We start from the raw sequence: 11,598 nt of genomic DNA on the forward strand, positions 1-11,598 counted from the left end.
AGTCAGTGCAGGCTGCGGGCTGGCCTTGGCGGGGGCGCGGCCTAGCTTCTTCAGGACCCCGGCGTACTGCAGGACAGAGCTGCTGCTGCTGTCGTTGTCACTGTCCCAAGCCAGATCCTCGTCTGTCTCGGGCGTGGCCCCCAGGCGGCTGAAGACTCCGGTGGGCTGGGGGGTCACAGACAGGACAGGTGAGCCACTCGACCTGTAATCACGGAGCTGCCTCACCCGTGCCTGGCCTCGTGGGGCTCGCACTTGGGAAGTGCACCCCTCGCTGACACACTCGATAGTAGTGAAAGCCAGGAGAGGACAAGTCCAGGGAACTGGGGGAGCCCAGAGGAGACCACTCCCTGCCGAAGTTAGGAGAAGGCACCCTGGAGAAGGGACATCTAGGATGAGATCTGAGAGCTGAGTGAAGAGCAGGAGGGAGAGCGGAGGTGAAAGAAAACCGTCTGCAAAGGTCTATAGAGGACCGACAGAGAAAAGGCGAATTTGGTCAATCACTCCACAAATAATCTCTGAGTCCCAGCTCAGTAACTGGCCCGTATTGGGCAGTGCTGGGGACTCAGTGCTGACCAAGATGGGCCCTGCCCCACTCACAGGGGGCTTACAGTCTAGCGGGGAAGACAGAGCCGGCATCGGACCTCACACAAGTAATTCTCCAGTGATGACAGGACTGCGTGCTTGGGAGGGCAGGGGTGGGGTGGGGGCAGTAGAGAGCTGTGGACAGCAAAGCCTCGTCTCCTCGTTGAGTTCAGGGACACTTTCTTTGAGGCTTTGCTGTTTAAGCAGAGTAAAGTGCACCCTCAAAGTCCCCCAGGCACAAGTAAGAGTCATATTAATGGGGTGCTTGCCCAGCTCTTTCCATGGCGGCATCTTTAAACCAGGTTATCCTGAGCATTACAATCACGCTCATTTAGGAGATGAGAGAAAGATTTAGGAAATGAGAGAAAAGCCAGAGTGGGTGAGCCCTGGTGAGCAAGCAAGGAGAGGCAGCTGGCAAACTTGGCCAGTGTGAATCTGAGGCGCCGTTTCAAGACGCTCACCAGGGACTCCCCTGGCGGCCCAGCAGTTAGGACTGTGCTTCCACCACCGAGGCTGTTGGTTCAAGCCCTGGTAGGGAAAGTTCCATGTGCCGCTCAGTGCGACCAAAAAAAAAGATGCCGACCAGGCACCAGACAGACCCCGCCACACAGGTATACCTCATGAGTCCTCACAACTACTCTGTGAGGCAGGGACTATACAGAGGAGGAAACTGAGGTGAAATGGTCAAGGCCACGAAGCCAGGCAATGGCAGAGCAGGATTCATGCCAGGCGACGGGCTCAGGCTGCGTCTCCTAACCACATGCTGTGCCTGGAGCCTGCGGGACTGCAAGTGGAGGCAAGATCAGGCTGCATCCTGGGCTGGTGAAAAGCCTCTGAAGGGTTTACAGTGGGCGAGGAGGGCAGAAGGGGCCTGTCCTATGGGTCGTAAGCACTGCTGCTGTGGGGAAGGGGCTGGAGGGCTTCCCCTGGAGCTGCACAGACACCAGCTAGGGGGCCACTGCCCATCCCAATGGGACGAGGCAGCAGACAGGAGACAGATGGTGCCCTCAGACTCAGGATTGCCTGGAACGGGGGCATGGAGCCCCCGATACAGGAGGAGGATGTACTTTGGAGGAAGATTCGAGGCCAGTTAGGGGACATGCTGGTGGGAGGGGTCCCAGGGCACTGTCCAGGGGTCTGCGAGATCCCTGGGGCTAGAAATCGGGAGAGAGATCAGGGTAGCAGACAGACAGGGAGTACAGACAAGGGCGCTGGACTGGAAAGCTACGTGAGACAGGGTGAGGTGTACGCAGGAAGCACCAGGAATGACACTCAGGGAAGACCAAGCTTTGAGCGGCCCCAGGGGCTCCCCCACTTTCCACTCACTTTATTCCCCGTTGTGGTGTCTGCCTTGGTCTCAGCGCCGAGGCGATCAAACACAGATGTCCTGTGGAGACCTGGGAGGGAAGTGAGGTCATTAGCCAACGCCTGGGGGGTGGCCCCTGCAGGCCTAAGCCCGGCTAAGCACTGAGCAAACAGGGAGGGGTCATCATGGCCAGCCCAGACCCCAGGAAGCCCTGGTCCAAGCAGGCGTACGCTGGACCGAGTCAGGTTTTATGTCTATGTTGTCCGCTAACACTGACCTTAACCCCCACACTTCTGGTCAATGTCAAATGTGAGAAGGATCAATTAAAATGGACACTTTCAGTCCTCAGCTCTTGGTACCAATTCAAGAAGTGTCTGTGTGGGAAGAGTTCTCAATCCCTACTGCTTCCTTCCCCTCTTCTGGGGGCCTTGGGCCTCTAAGAGAATCTGAAAAATGGTAAGTGAAAGTGAAGTCACTTAGTCGTGCCCGACTCTTTGCGACCCCATGGACAGTAGCCTGCACCAAGCTCCTCCGTCCATGGGATTTTCAAGGCAAGAGTACTGGAATGGGTTTCCATTTCCTTCTCCCCTCCCTAAATAACAGTTTGAAGAGCCATCAACAGAAGAATGTTCACTAGATTACGATACAGAAGTACTATGGAAACACTGAACAGCCATTAAAAAGAATGAAGCAGATCCATGTGCACTAATGTGAAAAGAGCTCAATAACCTTATACGACAATACATACAGGATGAGACTATGTGTGCTTAAAAAGAAAAAAAAGCCAAGATGTATGTAAACACACAAACAGATGCACTTGAGTTCACAGACGCTGCTCTGGCAAGGTTCACAATATACGTGAGATACAAGTTTGCTTTTACTGCCTCTGCGTCCACTTAATGTTTTTCCATGAGAATACACACAATATTCTAACAGAATGCAGGGCTTCAGCAGGAGTAAAAAATCCACCTGCCAACGCAGGAGACAGAAGACATGAGGGTTCGATTCCTGGGTCAGGAAGATCCCCTGGAGAAGGAAATGGCAATCAGCTCCAGTACTCTTGCCTGGAAAATTTCATGGACAGAGGAGCCTGGTGGGCCACAGTCCACGGGGTCTCAAGGAGTCAGACACAACTGAGCACGAAAGGAATGCTGTAAAGAAGAGCATCTTCATACCACCAGATAAACTCCGGCTCTGGACTGAACCTCAACCTGACCCCTCTGGCTCATCACGATGGTTCCTACTGTTTGGGGCACTGTCCTCAGCCAGGCACAGTCACTGGCTTAGCAAGCAGACCAGCACTGGATCCGTGCCACCATCCGGGGAAGAGACGCCCGCTGAGGCGCCGAGGATCCCTGCTATGCTAACTGCAGGACACGAAGGTAGAGGTAGTGATGCGCCCCTCTCTACTATGGCCACCATTGCTGTCCCCGGGGTCCAAGGCCCCCGGGATCCCCCTCAGAGCCTGCTTCTGGGCCAACACCTGTAGAACGTGACCAACCCTGCAAGACGCAGCAAAAGGGAAACACAGCCTCCGCCCCTCCCCAGGCCAGTACCTTTTGCTGCCTGCTGCTGCTCCAGGATCTTCCGGGTCCGGGGGGTGGTGCCTTTGGGCATGTTGATAATGTACTTTCCCTCCATCTCGGCGGTGACCCGGCGCCGCTTGGTGGGAACACTCAGGCTCTCCTCCTCTCGGCGGGCCAGGGCTGTTGGAGGATAGGGGGGATGGTGAGCATCTTCTGGGAGGGAATGTCCACTCAGGGTGGGGGGCTGGACGCCCTGCAAAGGGCACACATGTGCCCTTTATCTCCACACGTTCTCATGACCAGAATCCCTTCTCTTCCCAACCTCCCCTATGGTCACTGACTGAACCACCAAGAAAGTCAGGGGTCTGGGCCCAGTGGGGTTGCAGAAGGCTATGGCTGGCCTCCCGGGCTCTCTGTGGCCCTGACCCTCCCCCTAGCAGGCTCGTCTCCCAGGCCAGCCAGAATACTCTCAGATAGGAAACTGCTGGGTGGTGGACAGGCCATCAAGGTAATGGCTTCACAGGTATGATCGTTTGTTAAAAATCATTCAAGCTATGTACTTACAACGTGTGCATTGTGCAAAAGTAAATTACACCTCAACTTACAAAGATAAACAGAATCTCCTCTACTGTGCTGAAGGAAAGAGAACCATCCATCCCAGGCCCCGCATCTTTTCACTACTTTAGGAATGAATTTTAACTTTCTCGCTCATGGCCCATAAACCGAACAATCAGAAGGAGGAGGAGGCGCTTCCAGACACATGGCCAAAAGGGAGCACCTGTGATGAGGGTGGATGGGGCGTGCTGGGGCTGGGCGCCAGAATAGCCACACCACCTCCCTGGGCCTTGCTTTCCACATGGCCCAAGATCACTGGGCTGTGAGGGTGGACTCAACAAAGGCAGAAACGCGTGACAGACAGAAGGCGGGCTGGGAAGCCCGAAGGCCATGCCCCACTCCCAGCTCACAAGCTGAGACCTGGAAGAGCAGCGGCCAAGCGTAGAAGAGTCTACGGAGGAGGAGGGCCCTGGGAGAAGGGAATGTTGGGGCAAAGGCCCCACGATGGGAAGGACCCTGGAGGGGAATGGAGGCAGCAGGCAAGACATGAACCCACAGGGCCCAGTAAGGCCACATGGGAAGATGACTTTACTAAAGGGACAATAGGAAGCCCTGGAGAGTTCTAGACAAGGGTGGGAAAGGATCAGATGGAAAGTTTTAAAGGATCCCTCTGGTGGCTAAGAGGAAAGGTAGCTTCTTTACCTTTGACCCCAGGCATCAAGCACAGGGCCGGGCACCAGTGCGGGGCTCAGTGACCATCTGTTAAAAAAGACTGAACCACCCATAGTCAACAACACTGTACTGTACACTTAAAGTTTCGTGAAGTTTCATGAAGTAGTTGATCTCACGTTAAGTGTTCTCGCCACAACAAAATAAAAATTACACAGACTGAACTGGCCCCTGCGTGAGAACTGCAACGGGCCCACGATGCTCACTGACACCATCTCAAGGGCTTCCAACCGTCCGCGGAGGAGGGTAGCACCAGCCCTCTTCGATAGACGTGGAAGGAGAGGCCCCCAGAGAGGCCGTGACTGGACCGAGTCTGAACGCTGAGCATACCCCATGGCCTGCACAGCACTTTGCAGCGTCAAGAACACGTCCCCCAGATGCCGTCTGCCAACCCACATGGCCCTCAGCTCCTCCCGCCCATGCCCACGTCTCCTCACCAGCAGCCTTGGCACTCTTTGCTGCCATCTTGTTGGACACAGTGACAGAGATCTTGGAGGTGCTGGTGTCTGGCCGCCTCGGGGGGGTGCCGGGTGGGGAGTCTCGGTTCAGGCTGTTGGTGATCATTCGGGAGGCAGCTGGCAGGAAGAGGAAAGAGGAGAGTCCAGTGAGATGGGGCCCCGGGAAGGCGGGCAGGCTGGGGAAGGCCACCTTGGGAGTGAATGGGCTGTACTGTCAAGACAGGGAGGCCTGGAGAGGGCCTGTATTCCAGAGACTAGTCCAGCCTTCCTGGCTCAGGGGGGCCTTTCCTGAGGCCCAGACCAGATGGTTCTGAGCACCCTTCATCCATCGGTCCTGTGCTGGTCATCCAGCCCTGTGCTAAGTTCTTCCCTCCCCCTCCCCCACAGCCTTGCTTTCCTCCAGGACCTTCCTCCTCCAGAAAGCACACACCTTCTCGGGGTGCCTGCTATCTGTCTATCTGCTGTCTGGCTGGCTCACAGCTCCCCCAGTACCAATGGGCCTGCTCTGTCTCTTCATTCAGGTCTCCTCTCAGACTCAGCCTACTCAGAGAACACTTCCCTGACTGCCCTCTCAACTGCTACCACTTCTACCCTACACTATTCTTCTTCATAGTCTGTATTACTGCTGGATGCGCGTGCATGCTCAGTCACTTCAGTTGTGTCCGACTCTATGCGATGGACTGTAGCCCGCCAGGCTCCTCAGTCCATGGGATTCTCCAGGCAAGAATACTGGAGTGGGAAGCCATGTCCTCCTACAGGGGATCTTCCCAACCCAGGGATTGAACCCACGTCTCCTGTGACTCCTGCATTGCAGGTGGGTTCTTTACCCACTGAGCCACCAGGGAAGCCCATTACTGCTGGACATTCAAGTACATTTATCTGTCTACTGGCAGATTCGCCCATGAGACTGCAAGCCTCAAGAGGAGATATTGTTTGTTGCTGTGTCCTCAGCGCTTCACAGATCTTCAATAATAAACATCTACTGAAAAGATAAACAGGGTCACCGAACCTCCCAACACCCCTAGCAGACAGGTTCTGCTGCAAACCAACTTTAAAGATGAGGAAACTGGGGGGACTCAGGGAGAAGGGTCACCCAGCAGGAGCCCTGGGCAATGTAGGTATGCCTTCAGCTGGGTTGGGACAAGAAAAGAGGTGACCTCCCTTGGAGGTAGGGAGCAGTTTCGAATACCCCTTCTCCTGCTCCACAGGAGAAGGGGTGTCTCAGGTTGCAAGATGGGCTACAGAGAGCAGACTGGAGGGCCAGCTCTAGCCTGGGAAGGGGAGGCCAGTTCTAGCCTGCTCCAGGAGCAGCTGCTGCTAGCTTCAGGGGTGGGTTTCCTGAGCTTCTGGGGGAGCTCGCAGGGGAGGGGGCAGGGGGGTCTTCATGCTACCACTCCTTGCCCAATAGGCCTAGGAATACCCCCCACAATGGCTTTCAGACTTTGCTACTTTGTCCTACCCCCCCACCAAAAGTTCTCTCTTCCTGCAGTGTGCTACCTCTCAAAGCCTCCTGAAATCCTTCATGTGACCCTCAGCACAAGATTATAATTTCCTATTGCTTGGTTGTTTTTAACTATAACTACAGTATACAGAAAAATACATCAAAGCTACACAGACCATTTAACATCAATTCCCATAAACCAGGACTTTCCCAGTGGTCTAGTGGTTAAGAGTGGCTTCCACTGTAGGGGTCATGGGTTTGATCCCTTCTCAGGGAACTAAGGGTGGGTGTGTGCTTGTGTGTGTAACTTAAATGAATTACTTTGCTGCACACCTGAAACTAACACAACACTGTAAATCAAGTACATTTCAACAAAAATTTGTTAAAAACCTTGGGTCAGAAGATCAGTTCTTCATTATCAGTAAGTGCACATTTAAAGTACTAAATTTGAAGTACTAAATTTTGCAAAAGGTGACCTCTTACTCTGAAAAGATTTCAACTACTTTGAAATAAAAATTTTTTTTAAATGTGTGTTTATATCAGTTTGGGGGAAGCCTGTTAAGCAGCAAAGGCTAATCAATATGTACGTATGTATGTATGTCAAATTTTTCAAGTGTCACACTGCTAAAAAATTAGAAGTATAAATACAGTTGATTCTTATCATTCAGATTCTGTATTTATAAATTGGCATATTTACAAATTTATTCATAACCTCAAAACCAATACTTGTGGGTTTCTGTGGTCATTTACAGACAGGCACAGAGAGGCAAAAAACCTGAGCTGCCTAACGCATGTTCCCAACCGAGGTCAAACAAGGCGACGCACTGCCCTCCTGCTCACATAGTAAACAGGTCTATTCAGTGCTCCCATCTATTCCCGGTCTCCTCAGCCTTATTTTCACATCTTTGTGTTTTTGTTAGTGATTCTGCTGTTTAAAGTGGTCCCCAAGCTTGGCGATAAGATGCTGTGTAGTGTCCTAAGTTCAAGAAGGCGGGGATGTGCTTTATGGAAAAAATATGTGTGTTGGATAAGCTTCATTCAGGCATGAGTTTTAGTGCTGTGGGCTGTGAGCTCACTGTCAATGAATCAACAATATATTAAATAAGGTCTTTTAAAACAGAAACACACATAAAATAAGGTTGTATATTGGTCAGATGATGAAGATGTTGTGACCAGAAGCTTGCAGGAACCTGACCCCACATTTCCCTGGGAGCAGTGACCAGTAGTCACTGACTCAGTGCTCCCAGTGGCTTTGCAGAATGGAACGACCACAAATGAAAACTGACCGTATGCAGTCACTCACCACCTCATCTATCCCTAAGAGAGGAGAGCCTCGGATGGCCTTGCTTCCACCTCTGCAAAGTCCAGGTGTGTCCCCTTCACTACAGAGCATAGGAATGAAGGAAAGAGGCCTCAACAGACAGGACTCACCGCTAGAGGCACCTCGACGAATCTCGCTTGGGAGGGGGCTGGGGCTGCAGGGCACCGACTCAGTGGCAGCTTTGCACATATCCTGTAAAGAAAACAGGTGCCTGGAGTTACCATGGGGATGGGATGTGAGGTGGAGGAAAAGGGGACCCAGATATCTGAGCAAAACTGGGGGGGATCAGAGCCTGAGCTGTTAGAGAAGAGATTTCAAAACATTTCACTCCTACTTGCAAGTTTTAAGTCGTTTCAGTCATATCCAACTCTTTGTGACCCTATGGACTGTAGCCCACCAGGCTCCTCATTTCATTGGAATTCTCCAGGCAAGAATACTGGAGTGAGTTGCCATGCCCTTCTCCAGGGAATCCTCCTGACCCAGGGATTGAATCCATGTCTCTTTCGTCTCCTGCATTGGCAGGCAGGTTCTCTACCACTAGCACCACTTGGGAAGCCCAACTTATAAAAAAGCACCAGACAAAGCCAAACCGAGGGACACGCTACAGAACAGCTGAGCAGTACTCTCCAAAACCGTGAAGGTCTAAAACTCGGCAAGAGCAGGAAACTGACCCAAGTCAAAAGAGACTAAGGAGACACATGGAGTAAATGCCACGTGGTATCCCAGAGGAGAAAAAACAGTGGAAAAATGGGAGAAACCCAGAGAGTCCGTAGCTTAGTTAATACCAGCATGTGCACATGCGGTCGCTCAGTAGTGTCTGACTCTCTGCGACCCCATGGACTGTAGCTCACCAGGCTCCTCTGTCCTTGGAATCTTCCAGGCAAGAACACTGGAGTGGGTTGCTATTTCCTTCTCCAGGGGATCTTCTGACCCAGAGATCGAACTCACGTCTCCTGCACTGGCAGGTGGGTTCTTTACCAACTGTACCACCTGGGAAGCCCGGTAACAGCATAGTAATGTTTCTTTCTTAGTTTTGACAAATGTGTCATGGCTATGTAACTTGTTAACATTAGGAGAAGCTTGGAGAAGGAAATACAGAAACTTTGTGCACTACTGTTGCAACTTTTCTACAAATCCAAAATCAGTCTCAAATTTAAAAGCTTAAAGAAAAGAACACATTTTGCTCTGTGACCTCTGGGATAACTCAGACAACATCCCTGGCTTGAGAAAGCCCTCGCTGCAGGGTCCTGTCCAGGATGATAGGCAGATGAAAGCCCGGCCCTGGAATGCAGAAAGCCTCTAAAATTAATGAGAAAAATCCCAGTGACCACCATGTGGTAAGTGGAGTGCTTGAGAGCGCAGCCTCTGCAGTAAGCCTCCCTTACTGGAGGAAGGAGTCAGTAAGCTGGTAATGTGTATAAAGGATGAAGACAGGGACTGGCAGGCCATGGCAAGAGTCTGGAAGTGCTAATGATCACAGCTAAAGCAACTCTTCACTCCAGGCCTGGCACTTGGTGCCATATACACTATCTGGTAGACGGCCACAGAGGTACCATTCAGAAAGGGTGAGTGCAAGGCCTGTTTCAGTGACGGGGGGAGGTGAAATCACTAGTCCAAGGTCACTGTCAACAGAAAGCCCAAGAACCGAACCACCATGCTATTGGCCAAGTCACCAACTGTGTCCCACCTTGGAAGCTCCTATTTTGGTGACAGAGAAGAGTCACGGTAAGAATAACTATGATGAGGGAAGGAAAAACTAACAGTAATAATAATAATACTTACAGAGCGCCCTTAACGAGGCCCTGCTGTGTACACTGTGCTAGGGCTTTATGTAGCTTAATACTTACAATCCCCCTGCAAAACAGGTTTGCCTATGTGTATTCTACAAGTGGAGAAAGTAAGGTTCAGAGAGGTTAGGCAACGTGCCCCATGTCACACAGCAAGCAGTGGAACCAACCCTGGAGTCCAAGTATGCCTACCTTTGCTTCCAAGCCTCCGATTGGTTCTACCACCATGCCTCCATCCCACCCTAAACCCAGAAACAGAAGCATGGAGCAGAGCGCCCACCTGGCGGTGCACCACCTTGGCATGCTTGAGGATGGCAATGATGTCGCCCACCACAGTCACGCCCAGCTCATTCATGATCTCCTTGTTGAGGTCCAGCAGCATGCTCTTCTGGATTCTGCAGGGAAGGGTCACAAGTGAGTTGGGGTGGGTGGGCTGGCCTGTTCCCTAACTCCCCTCCTTTCCCCAAGGTCAGCCCTGTCCCCTCAGCAGCCTTACCTATTATCCACAAACATCACGGCATAATTGACAGCAGGTCCTGGAGGAATGCCAGCTTCCTTAAAGAACTGGATCCACTCAGAAGTGGCTGAGGGCGTGGAGGTGTAGACAGGGCTTATTATTCACATGATTCTCCTTAGAGAACAGCAGCAGCAAAACCACAACAGCAGCAGCTCCCATAAATTAAATGCTTATCAAATGCCAGGCCCTGAGCACGCCACGTAGACGACGAAACTAAGCTGGCCTGCCAGCTCTGTGAATTCAGCACTGACACCTCCACTTGGCCAAGGAGGAAACTGAGGCAGGGAGAGGCTGGACGCCCGGCCCCAGGGCACACTGCTAACAAGAAGCAGACTCCCCAAGCCCCTGTGCTCCTGGACTGCCCTTCTCCTCACAACTTTGCCCTGCCTGGAGCATGACGACCCCCAGCAACCATTGTCCCCCAGGCTTGGCCAATGACTGGGGGCGGGGGGAGTCAGGACTCTGGGTTCTCCACCCAGGTCTCCATCAGCACATGCAGGCCCAGAGCGTGACAGGATCCACAGGTGGGCGGAAAGAAGGTTTGCACAGCTGGCCTCTGGGTGTCAGCAAGCATCTCCGCTACAACACACACACACACACACACACAGGAGCAGCCCAGCCTCAGAAAGGAGGTCATGAGCACAGGCTTTGGAGTGTGGGTTGGAATCCTGGCTTTGCCATCTCCCAGAAAAAGGACTCTGGGGAAGGTAGCACTTGGTGCTCGGTCTCCTCTGGGGTCATACATTCCACAAGCGTGTACTCAGCAGTTGGCACACACCGGGTCCCGCTCTAGGCACTGGGGATACTGCAGGGCTCAGAGTCCCTTCCCTCAGGGAGCAGACACTCTGTTAGTAAGAGCGCTGACATCCTGGGTCATCGTGCAGACTACAGAGGACACAGAAAGGGCTTGAAATGGCACAAGGCCCAGAGGATGTCCTCCCCCACAGCAGCCGTGATGGTGACGGTGATGGTGATGATGCCCCCACTACACGGGGAGCCTAGACCAGGCAGACTCCATTCACGCAACTTCACTGTTTCCAAAGTTCTTTCTTGGCCTCTTGGGTGTGACCTTCAAAATGACCCTGACCACTCAGGCCAGGTGTCAGAGAAGATCATTGGTTCCAAGTAGAAATTTTTTTCTCACATTTTAGTATCTCGGAAACTAGGCTTTACCTCACGATTGATAGTGTGCCACAGTCTAATTAGCAACATTTTTTTTAAAAAAGTCTTTCTCATGGTATATAATGGTACATCCAAAACTCCACGCTATTTTTTAAAAAGGAGAAATTTGGAGTTACTATGCCCATGTTGCTGATAAGACAACTGAGGCTCAGAGCAGGGCAAGTGACACAGTCTGGATGAGACGCTGCATGGAG

General features: G+C 52.2%; 1 protein-coding gene across 1 annotated transcript in view; it reads right to left on the reverse strand.

The window, feature by feature from the left end:
• Window positions 1–11,598, reverse strand: part of LOC104995357 (chromosome unknown open reading frame, human C19orf47) — a 20,052-nt gene that overhangs the window by 5,432 nt on the left and 3,022 nt on the right. The window contains exons 2-8 of the mRNA XM_010849232.1: window positions 10,202–10,289; window positions 9,986–10,100; window positions 8,029–8,110; window positions 5,136–5,273; window positions 3,445–3,594; window positions 1,909–1,979; window positions 2–165 (exon numbers count right to left, since the gene is read on the reverse strand). Of these exons, the coding sequence (XP_010847534.1) occupies window positions 2–165; window positions 1,909–1,979; window positions 3,445–3,594; window positions 5,136–5,273; window positions 8,029–8,110; window positions 9,986–10,100; window positions 10,202–10,289 (808 nt within the window). The remainder of the gene's footprint in view (window position 1; window positions 166–1,908; window positions 1,980–3,444; window positions 3,595–5,135; window positions 5,274–8,028; window positions 8,111–9,985; window positions 10,101–10,201; window positions 10,290–11,598) is intronic.

Source organism: Bison bison, unplaced genomic scaffold, assembly GCF_000754665.1.
Source record: "Bison bison bison isolate TAMUID 2011002044 unplaced genomic scaffold, Bison_UMD1.0 scf7180017864280, whole genome shotgun sequence".
Lineage (NCBI taxonomy): Eukaryota > Metazoa > Chordata > Mammalia > Artiodactyla > Bovidae > Bison > Bison bison.